This window comes from Thunnus albacares, chromosome 23, assembly GCF_914725855.1.
Source record: "Thunnus albacares chromosome 23, fThuAlb1.1, whole genome shotgun sequence".
NCBI classification, from domain to species: Eukaryota; Metazoa; Chordata; class Actinopteri; order Scombriformes; family Scombridae; genus Thunnus; species Thunnus albacares.
The window spans coordinates 8637693-8657714 of NC_058128.1; the positions used below are offsets into that span (position 1 = coordinate 8637693).

The 20022-nt window shown below is 40.2% G+C and overlaps 1 protein-coding gene across 10 annotated transcripts in view; it reads left to right on the forward strand.

The window, feature by feature from the left end:
- The window catches only part of magi2a (membrane associated guanylate kinase, WW and PDZ domain containing 2a), a 236667-nt gene that overhangs the window by 162301 nt on the left and 54344 nt on the right, over positions 1–20022 (forward strand). For all 10 annotated transcript variants that reach the window (XM_044342690.1, XM_044342693.1, XM_044342691.1 and 7 more), the window contains exons 6-7: positions 2761–2840; positions 19594–19651. In XM_044342690.1, coding sequence (XP_044198625.1) covers positions 2761–2840; positions 19594–19651 — 138 coding nt within the window. The remainder of the gene's footprint in view (positions 1–2760; positions 2841–19593; positions 19652–20022) is intronic.

Here is a 20022-nt window from a genome sequence, read left to right on the forward strand (position 1 = left end):
GTGCACTGGATGCTTCAAGTTCCCACATCACACTTGTGTAAGCTGCATAGTGGACCAGGATCAGCTCCGAGAGTAGTTGTGATGTCACAAATCCTGCATGTAGGCCCGCCCCTTTAACTCAGATTTCAGTGAGCACAGAGAAACTTTCCATCTTCAGCAGATGAATGTGAAAACAAACTCTGCACATACATCAATCTGCACAGTGAAGATCAATCATCCAACTGTAGGAACAAGAAGAAAAACATATTTTTGAGCGGAGGGGGACTTTAATATACAATTTAAGTTTAGTGCAGCTTTAAAGTGAAAAAAACAACATCAGAGTGATGCATAGTAACAATTTAACTGTAAATCCATCTTTGATTTTTACATGATTTTTACAAAACATTTAGCTCTTTAACAACTGCTCTCAGGTTCAAAATAATTTTGAACAAAAAGTTACATTAACGTAAAAGTTATACTCAAAATCTGTTGCATAAGAACACAGAACACCCCCCCCCCCATGCATGTTCGCTTACGTGCAGCCCAAAGAAGAAACATCTCAAAAAGATTCCTCCCGTAACAAACTATAACACCTGAGTGACTGGCGTAGAGCTTGGTAACATCTAAATTTACTTTAATGTGAAATTTACTAAATTTACTAACAGAAACACACACAGAGGCCATAATTGATGCTTGATGGTTTAATGAGTTTTAGAGGTCCCCAGAATTACCTTGATACACAGAGGTCTGTTATATAAACTCTGAAGTTGAATTCATGGGAGTTGTTAGCTTTTTACAGCTCCAGTAGAGTCGTGGAGGTGAGTCTTCAGTTCATCGAAATAATGAAGCTGCTGTGTGTGTGTGTGTTTTTTTTTATCTCACTGGTATTGAGGGAATCGTATGTGCATGCATGTGGACGTGTGTTCGAGTATAGCATCGGCTAATATGGCTGTAACAGGCAATTATTTACAAAAGGTTTCATTGCATCAGTAGATCATCTCAGTCGTAAGGCTAAATTTCTTCCACAGCAGCGTCTGAGTCCCAGCACGCCTGAACGCATCATAAACCGCTAGAAGCTGCACAGCAACACCAGACTCAGAAACAAGACAGCAACGATACAGTTGTCATGCAGCCAGGCACATGTTGCCTCTTCATGTCTGTTTGCCACAGAGGCAGACTTTTAATTCCCCTCACTGCAGACAACTTGCCATATGTCTCCTCCCCCAAACAGAGAAACCTCATGCTCCCACATCCATCAAGCACATTACACAACTAATGCAGTTAGCCCACTGAATTTGTAGCTTCAAGTTTTTTTGTTGTTGTTTTTTTTTTTTTTCTTTTTTTTTTTTTATCTAAGTGTGAGTGATGTGGTGCCAAAGTGATAGCAGTTGCCAAGAGGATGCCTCGCCTTTGATTGGCCTCCATACAAGATGAATTCGTTTACCTACAGCCTTTGAAGTGAGGCAGCTGTTGGAGAAGGCGGTGGCGGAGAGAAGGAAAAGTGAAGGGATAGTGATTAAAAATAGTGAAGACTGAAAAAGGATAAGACAGAGGACAAAAAAAAAAGAGGGAGTAGTAGTAGATATTTATACTTTAAATATAAAATGAAAACAGAAAAGAGAGGGGCGCATGGAAAAGAATCAAAAGCAGAGCAAAAAGAGACTTTACCTCACCGTGAACTGCGTTTTATTTAGCTCTGTATTCGGTGTAGATCTCAATCTTCCGCTTTTATCTAGGATAGTAGAACTGTCTCTATCTTTTTGCTCCATATTCTATTTTTAGCCATGCTAGCAGCGCGGCTCTAGGGATAGCAATGTCGGGCAGTCGGTCCACCGCTCGGTCCTGACTGACTGAAATATCTCTGAAACTATGAGATGGATTGGCACAAAATTTGTTTAGACATTCATAGTCACCAAGATGTTGTATCTCAATGACTTTTTGAGGTCCCTTGACTTTTCATCTAGTGCTAGCATGAAGTTCACACTTGTGGTTTTGAGTAAAATGTCTCAGCAACTGTTAGATGGATTGCAATGAAATTTGAGGTGATTGTGTGTCAGTGTCATGTTCTCGGCTTGTTCTTCTGCCCCCAGGTGGCCAAAAAATAAACACTGCAGCTTTAATATTTGTTTATTAATATATTTAGTACATCTTTTCCCAGTTATAGTAGAAATTAGTGAAAAGAACAAAGATACAGAGAGGCCACATTAGCCTCTTTACTGCATCCTCTTCTTCTTCTCACCTCGTTTACATACTGTAAACACTTTATACAGTACTCCTCCCCCTCTTTACTGTTGTTCTGTCATAGTGGAGGAAATCCATTGTGGCTCCAGAACTTCAGACAAGCGGCAGAGATGCATCAAGTTTCCCTGGCACTTCATCATATCTGATCTACATCCAGCTCTCTGCCTAAGGCTGTGGATGAGTCTGCCAAGCCCACAGCTGTTCCCCACCATCACTCCCTCAGTCACCCCTCTATCATTTTCTTCCCCTCCTCTTGCCTGCTAACGCGAGACAGTAAGCAAATTAAAAGTATTGATTGCCATTTTGTTAACCAAAAGCTTTTTTTTTTTCTCCTCCAGTTTTCTCTCGTCACCTTTTTTTTTTCTGGAGGCAGCCACACAAGGGAGTCTCATCTTTCCTGTCTGAAATGATTCTCCGGCTGAATTAAGAATCCACCAACCTCCTTCTCTCTTTCTGCCAAGTCTCCTGTCGCTCGCCATCTATCACACTCCCTCTCACTCTCTCTCTCTCTCTCTCTCTCTCTGTGTCGTCTCTTCACAGCCACAACACCAAGACAACATCGTGGCTGGACCCGAGGCTAGCCAAGAAGGCAAAGCCGCCCGAGGAATGCAAAGAGGATGGTGAGTGCTGCGTCTCAATCTTCTATTTTTCCTCCCCGTCTGATTTTTCTTTGCTCCTCTCGTTCATTAATATTAATTACACAAGTTGCCCTCAGCATTCATTTTATACGATTTCAATATCGCCTGTTGATCGGGTGAGACGCACGGTGAAACGGTTTCGTTCGAGACTTCGGTTCTGTTGAAGTGTTCTGTGTACTGGCGAAGGATTTTTTGTCTTTTAGGAGTTGTGTGGTGACATTGTTGATGTGTGTGAGTCAAACCCGCTCGCTGTGGATAGGAAGCCCCGTGATTTGTGTGTTCAAAGCACAGGTCCTTAGAGACTGGAGGTTACAAAGACTTCTTTATTCTCCACTGAGAGAGATGTGGAGTGTCCTTCACCCGCCCACACATGCACATACACACACACACACACACACACACACACACACACGACAATCACACACCAAAGAGAAAAGAGAAGGATGAATGTCAATGCAGCGAGCGTTTGTAGGACGAGCATACATATATCTATTTCAACCTCAACCCTCCCTCCCTCCTTCAACATTCGTCTTTTCTTTATGTGCACGACCAAGAAGAGATTTATCGCCTGAGTTATAGACAGGGAGGTAGTGGAGCTGAGTAGAAGGACTGGAGTTGGAGATGGACAGAGACAACAAATGAGGAATGACAGTTGCTTTTTGGAGTGTGTGTCTCTGTGTGTGTGTGTGTTTTTTCGTATATGTTCAGGGCGATGGAGAGTGTTTGCGTGTAAACTCCTGGTGAATGCATAACCACAAGGATAGAGTTTCTCTAAAAATACATTCGGCACTCAGACACACACACACACACACACACACACAGATGCAAACAGAGACACAGGCTATCAAGTGCAGTCCTGGGTCAAACTGTGTTTTCAAATCACTCTTAGTGTTTGCTTTAACTTGCCTTGTTTGCAAGTTGTGTGGGAACTTAGGACATAGTGGTGAGTAGGGATGCAGGGAATTATTGTTTTTATTATTGATTGATCTTTCAGTTACATATTTGATGAATTGTTTAGTCTATAAAATGAGGCGAAATAATTAAAATGTCCATCACAAGTTCCTAAAAGTCAAAGGTGATGCCTTCAAACTGCTTATTTTGTCCAACCAACTGTTGAAAACTCAAAAATATTCCATTCCCAGTTAGTCTGGTCCTCCACTTTCTTCCTCTTTGTCTTCCACTTTGGTCCAGACTGATTTACTCCACAACTATTGGATGGATTGCCATGAAATTGGGTAGAGACATTCATTGTTCCAGGCGATGAATCCTAAGGACTTTGGCGATCCCCTGACTTTTCTGTTTGCGCCACCACGAGGTTGACGTTTGTGGTTTTGAGTGAAATGTCTCAGCAACTATTGGATGGATTGCCATGAAATTTGGTACAGACATTCATGTTCGTCTTGAAGAAGATGACCAAATACCTGCAAAACAAATGACATTCCCATCAGCATCAGCTGTACTTTGTGTTTTCTGCTAATTAGCAAATGTTAGCATGCTAGCACGCTAAACTAAGATGGTGAACGTGGTAAATATAATAACTGCTAACAGGTTGTGAGCATGTTATTAGTGCTGACAGTAAACTGAACATCGGACTGTTTGTCAGGACAAAACAAGACATTTGGTCTTTGGGAAGCAGTGAAACAGCTTAACAATTAATTGAGAAAATAATCAACAGATAGTGAAAATATTCGTTAGTTCCTTCGTGTTAGCATGCTGATGTCAAGTGAGGCCTAATTGCAGCCTCACGTAGCTGCTAGCATGGCTGTAGACTCTTAACCTTGTTGTTTGTTAAATGACAAATTGTTGTAGATTAATGCTCTGTAAACTGACTAGTCAATTAACTGACTAATCATTGGTTAGTACCGGAAAGTTCAGTAGTTTTAGCAGGAAATTCAAGAACAGCTTACTGGATCATGTCTGAACTGCCAGGATTCCTGCACCCATTAGCTATTCTGAGCTGGATAAAACAAATGTTAACAGGTATTTGCAGATTCTGTTTGACTCCAGTAAGATGGAGTGCAAGAGGGAGAAATGGTAGCTGGTCTGAAAACATTTGCACTGTGTGTGGTGGCATTAAACACGGGGACTGCTTCCTGTTTACACATTTTATCCTTCCAACAGAATTACCATCTCGATCTCGAATTTCACTCAAAAGACCTCCCGTGTAGTCGCCGAAACTCCCCTTCCCCCCCCCCCCCTCAATCTTAAGACATTAAAGGGAGGAAGCTCTTGAAGATGATGAAATGTCACAGAAACAAAGACAGCGACACCAGTGAGGAATTAGCCAAAATGTGATTGCGCTTTTATCTCCAGTGCTTCCAATCCTATTTTCCACCGAGGGTGTTCCACAGGAGAAGATGTGCTGATGGTTGTGTGGATTGTTATTGATTTTGTTGGGCGATTCATCCAGTTAGGCCCAGCTGAAGGGATCATGGTTCAACGAAGTGGCTGCAGGTCTGTAAGGGGGAAGACACACATTATGTTTGTCAGCCCAGTGGTTCTAGTTAGTTCCGATTTGAGTGTAACGATGGATTGGACCAAGCTGAACTAAGTCCATTATGGTCTTGGTGTTCGAGGATTCAAATCGTTGCCTTTTAACCCAGTTGCTGCCAGTTGTTCAAGTTTAGCATTTTTGTTTTGCACAAATTGGAACATAAATGAACAAAACCAACCTCTATCTAGACAAAAAATCCACGCATATCTGTGGAAATAGTCATTATTAACGGTCTGTCTAGTCTTTGTAGGTTTCAATAACTTAAAGTCGATCTCTATCTTAAGGGCTCTGTGAAAACAGCCAATATAAGAGGTGTGTGTTGTGTGCTCCAACCGTCCACAGCCTAGTGGCACCAGCCACCCCTGAGAGCTGAGCTCAGTAAGGGAGAGAAAAGCTGCCTCTGTAAATTTGGTATTGATTGGTGGAAAAGGTAAGTGTGTGTGTGTATGTGTGTGTGTATGTATGTGTGTGTGTTTGGAGCTGAGCCATGCCCTGATAAGCGCTAACAGGATCACAGGGTGGAGTCTGTGAGCTGTGACAGGACAACAGGAGCCAGAGCTGAAGTATTAACTGGTGGCTTTGAGTATGGAAGGAAACACACACACACACATGCACAGTAAAGGCCAGATGTTGAAGAAGCATTTAGACCCTTTACTTAAGTAAAAATGGCAGCACCACAACGTGAAAATATTCCATTACAAGTTTTCTGTTTTATTACAACTTCAGGTCTCATTTTCGTAGCTGTTACCGTTATTTTTATCAGTTAATTGCCGAGAGCTGAGAGCTCGCTGAGATCACGTAATGAAGACCGCTGGGACGAGAAACGAGAGGTCAGATGATCAGACAGGTTGTAAACAAGCCGACAGTTTATTCAGATTTTCTACTTAACTACTTTAAACCTCGACTTCCATGTTTACTTGCTAGCAGTCTTCTTCATCGCCTTTGTTGTTGTGATTCTTGGCATGTAACCGCCACTAACTGTCAATTAGTGGAATAGCGTTTAACCATTGGCGGGAACGTGTATCATATCACTCGCATCCTCGTGCAAACAAAAATGATACAAAAAAACCAGTCATACCACTCATAAAAACACTGCATGAATGTTTTCTTTCTCTTACATTTGTTCTTGCCTGAAGCAATAAAAGGGAAATAAGAAAATCCTACTTGGAATTCAACAACTTCATCAACTCTCTTAACCGACTGAACATGTTGTAAATCACTTGTTTCAGCCTGATGAATGCTACCTTTTTCATGAGGAGGTACGTTCATGAGATGTGATATTTAGCATAATCCACGCCTCAAAAATCACCATATAAGGCTCCATGTTCCACTGCATTTGTGGGAGAGTTTCATTAACAAAAAGTTCCCAAAGAGTAAAAACAACTTCAAGTCCTGCTTTGAGAAATCAGAAAACAAACACATAACAAATTTTAGGAGTGACAGTAGGAGACCCGAAGCAATTGGAAAATATGTGAATCCAGCCGACGTGTCATCAGAGCAGCTCTTTGCTGTGACAGAAATAAAGAGGGAAGGCTTTGACGTGAAGTTAGACGCTTTCGAAAGCAAAGCGCTTCCATGATGAGAGGCGGTCAAGTGACGTGAAAATCACAGAGATTTTAGAGGATAATATTATAGTCCACAGGTGTCAGCTGCAACACAGGATGTTTCTGGACAGAGAGAAGTTTCCTAGCAACTACTAAAATGAAAATATGGTTAACAGAATTTGTTTGTTATTGGAAAAACAAACAAGAGTTTCTCCCAAGTGAAGAAAGGCAGAGATGATCTATTCATGACAGGTACGACAGCGCTGGACCACTTGTAAATTTCATTCGTAAGAATAGAAAACTGATGAATGCCACAAATGTTCTTAAATCACCTGTACATGCATTTTAAGAACAAATCTGTTCATACGAGTGCTTCTTCTTGCATGAGGCTCATTGCTTCATATCATTACGAGTGGTCAAAAACTTCACAGGATGCCTTTAACTAACCAGCAATCTCACAGCAGCAAGTACGGAAAGTGAAAGCTGAACCAGGAAGTTGGTCTATAAAAGCATAACTGTTAAAAATAACAGCCAAAACGACAAAAATAACACCTAAGCTGTAATAAACTGGAATTTTTCTGATGTATTAAGCTGCATTTCATGCTATAGTTGGTCAAGCTGGAGCTAATTTTACTTACTTTATATACTATTGGCTGGTTTAATCCAGAGTCCAGAGTTAAAACAGACATAGAAAAGCATAAAAAGGAAATACTCAAGTACCTCAAAACTGTACTTGAGTAACTGTTTTCTACCGCTGGCAAAGACAACTTGTTCTCACTTATGTTTAAAGCCGGGTTGCAACACATACAACCAGATTCTGTCAAAATATGCAGGGAAATGTGTGTTCGGTTTAGCGCGTTCATTCCTACATGTTCAAAGGGACGTCGGCACGGAGTGAAGACAGAGCAGTTGACATCACAGGCGCCTTGTAGTTACATAACTCACTCCATATTTCTGTCTCTCTCTCTGCCTCCATCTTTCTCACCTCCTCTCTATAACTCTGCATCCATCCTTGTCCCTCTCCCTCCCTCCTGTCCTCCTATCTCCTTTTTTTTTTTGTTTTGGTAAATGAAAAGAACTAGGACAGGCTCTTTACAGAACCTGTTTGCTTTAATTCCCCCCCCCCCCACTCTCACCCTCTCAAAGTTTTTTTTCCTGCCAAATATTTGTTGGCCGGGCCTGCTATTGTCTCACTCGATTCTTTTACTTATTCAGCCCGTTTTTTTCACGTCAGGTATGCCAACACAGGTAGCGAGAATCCCCCTGATAAGTGAATTAAAAAGCAGACAAAACTGTAAGATGTTTCAGCATGTTTCATCAGACGTCTTTTCCGGAGAAGCTAAGCACATACAACACCAGATGTACAGTATGTGAACGAATGTAGATGGATTATAACTTGGATGATACTCAGGTTTGAAGGATTTTTAATGATGTTTGAGTGCTTTATTTTTTTGTCTTTCAGACAGCTCCCACATGCAGACAGAGAGCACCAAACCTAGATGTGTAATTACATTCTGGTCATATGAGGAGCTTCACGGTCAAAAAGACAAAGTTATTATTGTCTCTCGCAGTCTAGAGCTGGGCTTACACTCCCTTCTTGTCCCCTCTCCAAGGGAAATCGCAGGGCTCTTGTTTTTCTGTTTTTTCCTCACGTTTGCAGTTAAAAAAAAAAAAAAGCCATCCTGTGTGTGTGTGTGTGTGTTTCTGTGTTTGTGTGTTCTTACAATACTTTATCACTTATGTCCAGATGGATGCTACAAAGGCAAAGCTTCTCCAGCCTGAGAAATGTCATCTCTCCTGCTCACTCTGTTGTCCTTTTAGCCGGCTCAGTGGGACTTAAAGATTTTGGGATTTTTGTGGGATGCAGAAAAAAATTTGGGGGGGACACTGAACGCAAACACACACTCTGTGCACCTTGCAGCAAGTGTGTGTGTGTGTGTGTGTGTGTGTTTCCAGTCCTAGAGGTGAGTTATTATAGGAGGAGAGACGCAGCGCCCTCCTTCACCTTGAGACTCCTGCAGCAGTCGCGAGCGGAGTATCGGGGAGGGGCAGGCGTAGCTGTCTGCAACATGATTGATGGATGTATTTTGAGAACATCCCCAGCAGAGCATGCCTGAGGCCCGGAGATTGGAAGGAGGATTCAAAAGACTGTGTGTGGCAGGTGTGTGTGTGACGTATGCCTGCTGAATTAGCTGTCAGCGTGTGTATATCAGCTACAACCCAGCCTTACTTATATAGTAAGCCGAGCTGGGCAATGAATCAATATAGTATCAATATTGTGATATAGGATTCAATATTGTTTGGGATTTGGTTATCATAACATTGAGATATATCATAAATGTTGTATTTTGCAGGTCTGTAAAGCTGCGTTACAGCTTGTTTTATGGTTATAGTTCCAAAAAATGAACAGTGAATCACTTGTTTGGCTGTTGAAAGCAGATACTAGAATTAAACATCAATCAAAGATAAAAATCAATAAAGGCGAGTTCTCTTTGTAGTAAAGATGCAAATACATCACTCATCATGAAGTATGAGTCTGTAAACTTAACTTGATTGTAGCATTAATGCAGCATTTTACAGTTTGTAATGTTTTTATTATACTACCATTGTTATGGAAAGAATGGTAGCCAATTTCCATATATTTTGTTATTCACTAGATTGATATGAATATATGTAAAAGCAGTAAAAAGCACACACTTTTTTTGTCATTGTGTCCATACTTCTGAAACCAAATCCACACCTTTGCCCAAATTACCGTACCTTTCTATTCGCTTGAATTCGCTGTATATCAAACTAATATATTGACATCAAAGTATTTGTTTAAAACATCACAATATTTGAATTTCCCCAGTATTGAATGACACTACTTCTCAGTTGGTTATTTTATCTTGAATTGGTTAAAAAGTACAGTATCACAGTATATGTTGCTCGGTTGAAATACAATGACTGTACATACATGATTTTATCCAAATCCTGCACCTCTACTACTGGTGCATCCCAGTTAGCCTAACTTAGTGCACTTTAACATGTGCAGAATAATCAAATTACAGCAAAACAGAATCAGCAATTTGCTTTTTACACCACTGGTCCAATATTTGACTCATATTTCAGTCTTTTTTTACATTTTTATTTGTCCGTTTGGACTCTAATTGAGTTAGAAATTGGTTGAATCTAATTAACCTTTTTACATAATTTGATCTAATCAACAGCATCCAGAAGGCCATTATACAACAAGCTACTTTACATTCATTATCCTGTTTAACACCTAACAAAAGGGTCTTACAAAATAGCGCTCCTGACCCCATAGGGACAAGGAGAGGTTTAAGTAGAGTAATATTGCAGATGGAAAGAAGAAGAGGAGAAAGTACTGTATATGTGCATCTCTATGTGTTTTTCACAAAGCACTTTAGCCAAATAATGCTGAACTTTGGAGGCAAAAGAGGAGGAAATAAGTGCCAGGTTACAGTTCAGTAATGTATCTTCCTGTCCCTGCAATGTCTTGATAAGCTACAAGCCTTGTTTTTTTTGTTTTTTTGTTGGGTTTTTTTTTGTTTTTTGTTTTTTCATTTTTAGTCTAGTGCTCAACTATTGTCTGCTAGCTGTGAGACACAGAGACCAGTGGGACTTTACAGAAGAGGGAATGTAAGGACATGGGTGTCTTCACTTGGCAGAGGTGCATTAAACAGGAGGAAAACAAGTCGAGGAAAAACAGTAGCTCACAGAAATGGAGCATAACATACAAGAAGGTGAACACTGTTGCCAGAAAGTGACACAAGTAACTGATTTGTTGTCAAATCCATGGTGGTTGCATTGACTTTTCTCGTCGCAATGGAGATGTATTAGTTTGTTAGTCATCTGGACCTCAATCAAGAATCTTCCCTGTGGATAAAATCTAACCTGCGGCTAATATCTGTTGGCCTGTGATGTGAAAATATGACAGTTAATCTCAGTTTTTTAATCTATGCCAAATCCCATCCCAGCCAGTGCAGTTTTATCATACTCTATAGAAATATCCAGCTATATGATGACGGTGAAGTGACAGCTATTAGTATGAGAGAGAGTTTGTTTACCTGTAAAATCAAACTCATTATCAGAGCTGTTTATAAGTCTTTTAGGGCAAGTCAATCTCAAGTCTTCATAAGTGAAGTCTGTGACTGCTGAACATTAATGTGACACAACATTTGAACATTTACATTTCAAAGCTATGTTAATGATGTTTTTTTTTTTTCATCGACTACAGTAACTTATTCCAATGCATAGGTGTTATAAATAAACACATAAATATTTACAGGGCTCATAAAATGGAATCATTACTTCTTTAATGTCAGTCACAAGGTCGCCGAGGGGGAAATTGGGTATGCAGCCAGGCGACATCAGTCAGTCACATATCAGTTAAAAATGACAGCGAGAAACAGACGGCAATGACACCGAGACATCAACACCAAGCAAACAAGCCATGCTCAAGCAAAAAAAGACAAATCCTCCAGCAGATCATACCTACCTGGATTCTATAAAATCCAAAGCCTTAAAATTTCTGAAGTCCAGTCAAGGATATGTATTTCTTGTTGAAATCGGTCACTGTGTAAACCAATGGGTGATTAGTCGCACTGAAGGGCAGTTTGATTTGATAGAATGAGTAGAAAGGGAGCACTGTTAAAAAACACTGTGATGACTTTACTGGTTGGACTTGTGTGTTACAACCACTAGTGCAACCGAAAAGGCCCTATTTTCCTGGGAGTAGCGGTTTTCCAGTAAAGTTCAAGAGCCCGTATCATAGGATCTTTAAAGTTGCACTGTTCAAGGCAAGCCTCCAACTTTGGTCCAGACTTAAATATCTCAGCAACTGCAGGATTAACTGCCATTGAATTTTGTACAAACCTTAATGGCTCCCCAAGGATGAATCCTAATGACTGAACAAACTTGAACAAGCTAATGAGGGGAAAAAATATTTGTCAGAGTCACATTCGCTCAAGATAATCATGCCCTTCTGGTCCAACCTCTATCCCTTAACCACTTCCACCTATATATCCTCTGAATGCCCTAGGTCTCTAGTTTGTGGTTGTCATGTTTCATGAGGCTGTGATAATCCAAGAGGTCACAATAGGTCATTTTATACAGTGAAGTCAAGTTTCAAAAAATGGTCTCACTACAATGAAATAGCTACTGTGGGGACTAACATCATCACTCATGAATACATTTGGGCTCATTGAATCCACAAGAGTCTCAGCTTTCCAGTCATACCAAATTTATGCAATTCCAAGCCTGTTTAGGGATGCCAGTATGTAGAAATATTCAAATTCCATTTTTAGAATAGGCAAAAATAGCACATTTATACTACATGCAAAAACTGCAGGGTTTTTTTGCTGAAAACTGCATGTGATTAGAATAAAGTGGGCATGTCTGTAAAGAGGAGACTCGTGTGTTACCATAGATCCCATTTTTATTCAGAGTTGAGAGGTCAAGGGACCCCTTTGAAAATGGCCATGCCAGTTTTTCCCTCACCAAAATTTAGCCTAGCTTTGGAGCCCCCCCTTCCTTATATGGTTGACATGTTGGTACCAGTGGACGCCTTAGATCATCTAAATTCATATGATATCAGTATCTTCACTTTAGCTGAGCTGAGGACACTGGCGTATTGTCCACCCAACCCCCCCCCCCCCCCCCCCCTCCAGTGAAACCGAGGCAGGTAATTTGCCCATCTTGCAGGGAATATTTTCTCTGCCAAGTCACTACGCATCATGTTTACCCATCATGAAGCTCTGCAAGGCTCAGAAAATATTGCATCTGACAAGCCCAGTGCACATCCCTCGAAGCACAAAGCGTCCCTTTCTTTACAACTCTGTTGATTATGCTTTTCATTGTGACGGGCAGAATAGTGATTATCAGTACAAAACCCAGAAAATGTTTCTCTTGTTGATAGGAGTTGGAGCCGAGTTTATGAATTATAGGTTATACTGGTTGAGAAAATATTGAGGCTGAGTTCTATTGATCAGCACTCTCAGGTCCTCTGAAAATATGATGTCTTAGTCACAATCAGTCATTTAAGGTCTGTTTATATCTTATACTTAGTTCCTGAGAACGATAATAATGGTAATACAAATAAAAATGATAGATAGTTCAAATAGTTGTTTTTACGTTTTATATGGTAGGAGTTAGATCTATCAGAAGGTTAGCTGAGGTTTTCTACCACCACATTTCTGCTGATCTTTCTGCTGATGGAACCCTGGATAATCTTTGAATAAATGGCTTAATTATTCTGCAAATACCACTATTTATCACTTTGAACATGGTGGGGATTCAATTCATAGGTGGTCTGGGTGTATTAAGGTTCAGTTGGACAAGTGGGCAGCAGGTTCTTTCCCTGCTACAGAAACCCATTATACCTACATCTAATATGATAGTTCACAGGCGTCGTAAGGTGATCAAATATGACAAATGATAACTTGAAGAGATTAAACTAATTACAACAGGTATTATCTTCCAAGAACAATGTTGCATTTTTTCATTTATTTCTTTCTTATTCTCAGAAAGAGAATAAGTCATAGTAGCAGATTTTAAAAGTTGTAATCCTTAAGAGTTTCATGAAACCAAACCCTTTGTGCAAAGCAGGACAAAACACAACAGGTGATTTAGCATTGAAACACATGACATAGCATGCATACATACATGCATACGTACAGTGAGGCAAGCACTACATTAAAGAGAGGATATGGCATGAGTGAACTTAATCAGCATTTTTTCAGCAGTAGCCATTTATCATATTTACATTCTGTAATTACCTCTCTATATAGTAGCTTCCATTGTTAGTGGTGGAGTCAGCCATTCCTACAAGAGATTAAAATTGCCCTCCCACACACAAGTAATACTCAAGAAATGATGCAGCATGTAATCCTGCCTGTAATTTTATCTCACTGATAACAGCTTCAATCTTAACTTTGCTGTATTAAGTTACTGCTAATGCAAACCCAACATTTCCGTAATGCTGCCGCTTCTTCAAGCATTCAACTGGCAAAACACAGTATGGTTTTTATTATGGGGCAGGCTCAGAAATTGCAATGTATTCATCACTGCATCTACAATTCAGGACAGCGGCCATTTTCAGCCTCTATTGACAGCAGATCAGTTTTAGATCATGCAGGGAGAAATAGAACAAGAAGGAGCATCTACAAGTGAGCTGTCAGATGAAAAGCTGCAGGCGACAGGCTGCACACTTCTAACTTCTCAGCGAGGTAACCATCTTTACTGTTCCCTGCTGTTGTGTGGAAAACTACTTGTGCCGTGTGCAGCAAGATATCAAATTGTGTTCGCTCATGGCATGATGGAAAAAACTGAGTTCTTTATTAAAACAAGGTTTGGCTGCACTGTAAAGAGATATACCTGTTGCTCTTCAGTTGTATTTTTGACAAACTGGTAAAAATCAGTGTCGCCATTAACCAAAAGTGAAATTATAACATAAGAAGTATAACATAACTTCATACCATAATAATAAAAAAGTGGAAATCTGAAATGTTTTAAATCTTGTACTTAGGTTTAAGTAAATAGGACTCATGCAATCTGTGTGCACTGTTAGTCCTAAGGTCATTTTATGTTATCAAAATCATAATTATTGTACTTTAAAAATATATCTGTGAGTTAGATGACATTTCAGACAAGAAAGCTAATTAAGGGCAGTACTGTTACTCTGCAACATTTTTGTGTCTGTTGGCATTTCAGAGTCTTTTCACGTTTTAAATTTGAGATTTAGATAACTGAGGTTGGCCTGGGAAACGGTATGGACTGTACTTGTTATTGAGGAATCTTATCTGCAGTAGGAGAGACTGAACCAGTGCTGACAACAACAACAAAATAAACTTCGAAAGTCTATATATTGTATACTTCACTAGACTGTGCTGCCAATTGTGTATTCCCATATCACACCTTGGCCAGTGGATTTGGTGCCCGTATTGACTAGTAGAAACTTTCATTAATCAGTTGAGGGGAAGTTTTTCACAGTAACCTTGGTGCTTGAATGTGCAGCATTAAAAGGCGACGTGATAAATGAAGCCCAGTACAGTACAGAAGAATGCTTTAATTTTTGGTGACTACAGAAAGCTCGAGGTGCTGAAAACGATTCAGTTTGCTCTTCAAAAGACAGAAGAAAAGAAAGAATGGAAAAAGGAAATGGAACATAGGTAAATCCCTGCAGTGTCTGAGGGCTGTCTGGTTTGCCACCCCGTACCTCGGACCAACTTAGAAGAAGGAGAATAAAAAATGCACAAGCTTGTGAGCATGAAACTTCACTTCAAAAACGGCCTTTTCTGTGACACTGCATAAGAAAATATGGGATGAGAGGATACTTTGGGAAGGGAAGAGGCAGAGATGGAAAGAGAGGAGACGAGGAAGGGGAAATAAGGTGAAGAAGAAAGAGAGAGATATTATTGAGTGGTCCTGGGGAGGAGGAGAGAAAATGTGGGGGAGATGCCAGGATGCCTCCTGCTGGTAGTAAGTGGCCCTCCACCTGTGACTGCTGGATGGCTGTTGTGGCAAGACGAGAGGTCGCAAACATTTTTTCCACTCGTTTAGAGGCTCCATCATAAGCGCTCCTACCTGAAAATTTCACACCAGCTTGACATTTCCTTCTTGGACGCATGCAGCATGGCAGCGCCGGCTTTGTATGGCATACACACACATACGCTCTCTCTCTGTTGCTCATTGTTGTCGGGAGTTATCCATCGCAAGCTGCTGACAGAGAGGTTATAGGCGGATCTCAGTGGAGCCAGACAAAAGGGAACGAGCAAAGAGACAATCCTCCTAAGTTCAGCATTAATCAGCACACTGCTCGGTGGAAATGAAAGCATTTCTGTGTGTGCGTGTACTGTATGTGTATGTGGGGATTACACTACAAAAACACCTTAAATAAGGACTTTATAACTTTTGCTGAATAGCGGACACTGTGGCAGACAATTACAGGATAATGGTAAATACTAAAACATAACAGTAGCAGTTGAGATGAGTTATAAAGTCAGTGAACTGACTCTGACTGTATCAATTTAAAGTTTGCTAGAAATTAACCACCATACACATCTGGTCATACCAGACCAAGTAAGGCTGTAACAGCAAATCCCCTGAATATACTAAACTGAGGAAAGCTGCATTTTATTGCTTATTAATTTTTATTCGAGAGAAGTTCCACTAATTACATTTACATAGTCTGCCTATAAAGCAGCTGCAGAGAACAGAGATAATTGCAGTTTACTACGACCTTTAAGTCTTATTTTTGTAGTTTTGGCCATCTTTCTATGTGTAATTATAACAGTGTTCACCAAGTGAAAGGAATAGTTTTTGGGAAATTTGCTTTCTTTGCAAGAATTAGATTAGAAGATTAATGCCACATTCATGTCTGTGTGTTCAAGCGAGAGTATGTAACAAAAACTAGGAAACTTAAAAACAGTGTTGCTCAGTTAAACACACTCAGGGATTTTCCTGCTACTTGGTCTAGTATGACGATTGTAGCTTACTGTGGCTAATGTTAGCTAATGTTAGCAATCTTTACATTGATATTGTTGTGTAAGGGATATTTTGGACTCAGCTTACGGACTTTACTTGTGCTACTGTTACGCTATACTTTACTATTATCCTGCATTATCCTGTTCTTACAGTATGTAGCAAGAGCCAGGAGGCAAGTAGCCTATCATAGCATAAAGCCTGGAAGCATAGGGAAACAGCTAGCACGGCTCTGTCCACAGTACAAAATGCCTATCAACACCTCTAAAGCTCTCTAATTAGAGGCTCTTGTATGCATATTTTGAACTTCAGTCTTTATGCTAAGCTAGGCTAATCACCGCCTGGTTTCAGCTCCATACTCAATGGACATGAGAGTAGTATTGGGTCAGTAGTGCTTGGCAAGAAAGCAAATGAGTATATTTCCCGAAACGTTGAACAATTCATTTAATTTCTGCAGTGAACACAAAGTGGCACTTCTAAAAAGAAGTCTAACAGAGCAATAAACACAAGCTGTCAGGCAACCATACAGGTTTTAAACATTTCCGACATTTCAGTTGTACATTTTACCCCCAAACAAAGTGGTGTAGATGGCTGAACGACTCCTTTACAACTTGCTAATTTCTTGCCCTGTCAGATTTCATCGTAGCCGTTGCTATTTTTATTTTAGCAATTGATTTGATAGGTACAATGTTATTGTAACTAATAGAAATGGTGGCAGAAAGTATAAAAATAAGACCCAATTTGTAATAAACAGGAATTATCCTTTTAAGTGTCGTGGTGTTGTGTGCAGTGTGGCTTATTCCTGAAAGTGAAAGCGGAGACATTTCTAGCTTTCTGCAGTTCCTCCTGTGGATGTTTTAATAGAAAAGCTTTGCATTAGAAGACTGCCGGGATACATGACAGCCCTTTGATCTCCTGTATTTGTGTGTGTCTGTGTGTGTGCATATGCAAAATGATAGTGTGTGCGCGTGAAGTAAGTGACACATTGTGTGTGTGTGTGGACGTGTGCGTGCGTGTGTAGCGCCCAGTAAAGGTGAGAACATGAAACACTCTCTTTCATATTTAATGAGTGGAGATGGGGCTAAGGAATGTTGCAGTGTTCACAGGAGGTATTACCGTGGGCTGTCAACCTGCTCGCAGCGCTCTGTTATATCACTCACAACTCTGTGTGTGTGTGTGTGTGTGTGGATTTTATGCATTTTAGTGAGCGTGCAGGCAAAAAATAGTGTGTCCTACTGAAAGTTTAATCTTTTTTTTTTTTTTTTTAGGGGATGGGGCAGGGGTTCAGGGAAGCATATGGCACATGCACAAGTGCTGCACCAGCATTGTTTTGATATTTTTCCTCTGCGTTGGTGGAGTGGGAGGTATGAGAGTATGCACAGCACTCTGTTTCAGTCTAACCAGGCCAAGGAAGTAATATTAAATGTATGCAATGACCATATAGAATAATACCGAGCCTCCTCGCTCTGTGGCTGTTTGTGTGCAGCAGCCGTGCCCTCGACCAGCCGCAGGGTCCTCTGGATCCCGAGGTGCTTCAGTGCTCCCGCTGGTTGCTTCTGTTTCTGATTAGGAAGCATTTTCTCCACTGTTATCTCCGCTCTCATCCTGATTAACTTTGCATTGTCACTAATCAAAGCTGGTCTGATTCTAAGCCGAGCTGCACTGGAACACATTGTCCCTGAGCTCCGTTCTCGATGCTATTTCAGCAGGACCCTTTCACACTGTGTGTTTCAATGATCACGCTATTATGCTAAAACACTGGAGTCTCCATTTGGGAATATGCTTTAAATGCTAATTGCTCATATCCTGGAAAGCAAAGAGGGAACTCCTTCTAGACGTGTTTTTAAGAGCTGTGTTCTGTCAGTGAGCTATAGGCAGAGGAAAGAGGAGAGGGCAACTTTGAAAATCCTGTCAAGTATGACTGATGACTGTCAGGTTTTTTTGAAAGGAAGATCTGCTTTGATCAGTGTGAACAACAGTACAGCAGGATGTTCTGCAGTATAAATCCCAAGGAGAACAAGGCTGTGAGAGCAGAAATATCTGTCACTTCGCAGTCAGACAGTAATATTGAAAAGGTATTGGCCAATTTAAAAAGTTTATCTTTTAAACCAACATGTTATAACAGTAAAGTACACATTTAGAAACATTCATGCGGTGAAGAAAATACACCAAATAGTTTTTAAAGAGGTTGTGAATGGTAGAGTTCAGGTGTTGATATTGGTTTGATAAAGGTAAAAGACAACCTCCAAAAAATGATGTAATCAGTAGAAAGCCTCTTCCTTTCAAAGCATGCCAATCCAATTGGAGTATAAATCCTGATCACCTCATACTTACACTTTAATATTTTATCACATGTTTCACAGTTAGCAGTGAAAACATTATCTTTTAATCCATTTATCAGCATATTCTCCTGGTTTCATGTCATTGATAAATTTGCTTTTAAATGATGAATCATTCATACTATAATACGTGTCATTCAGATTCTTGTCACAGCCGTTGCCGTGTATGATCTGTCATTTGTCAGCAATTGACTGTCATGTGCTCTTTGTCGGTAATTGCGTTCAATCTTCAGCTTGTAACATTTGAAGTCAAACTATAAAACACCCGTAGAAATATGTACCAGCTGATACTGTGAAGTTTCAACACTCTGAGGTTTTGTGCATGTTCTAGTTGAAGCCGCTAATCTATGCAAAGTCCTCACATCAAAACACAATATTTACAGCATGGGAAAGTTTCAGGGCATAAATATTTTACTGATTATAATTCAACCATTAGATCTATCAATATTTGCTGTTATTTTGCAACTTTTTCTGAGGAGAGGGACGCATTTGACACACAGCTAAAAGAGGCAGTAGCCTCTTTAAATCAATCATTGTGACCAGATGCTGAAAAAAAACAAAAAACATGGTTATGTTTTCATCTTGTGTCATGTCGCCCACAATTTTTCTTTATAAAAGATGATATTTCAGAATGTTCACTAGCCTGAACGCACTGCCTGCTCAGAAAGAACAACAGTCCTTCCAGTTAACATGTTGTCGCACCATCAAACTCCCAGTAATTACTGACAGTAAAATGATGCTGTAATTGCGCCACAAAGATGTTTTCATGCAAGATCAATATACTGCTGCAAGTTAATTGAATAAACAAACCCTTCATTATTGTTTTCTCACTGCTGTTGGTTTTTTTTTTTTGTTGTTGTTGTTTTTTTTAACAGAGCTTCCGTACGGCTGGGAGAAAATCGATGACCCCATTTACGGCAGCTACTATGTCGAGTAAGTTGGATACATCTTTAATATGTAATGGCTTTGCTTTTGGTTTTCATTGTAGCTCGGCGCTGCTGTATTAATCATATTTATTAAAAGCAGACTGGCGCTGCAGACAGGAAGCAGTTGCTCCCTTTGTCTGCCTGCTGACGGCTCACTATTTGTTTGCAGAGGGAAGTTTATTGCTCTCTGTGTGTGCTTATCTATATTTCTGTGTTATCCATCTGTCTGAAACACTCATGATGCATCCATATCTGTAGATTAGCTATTTTAATATTTTGCATGTCTTTTTCGTCTATAAGTCACATATGTGCAACTGCTGCAGTGGTCTTGTCCTCTCTATTGAACTGCACGTCCCCTCCCTGTTCAGAGGTGTCATT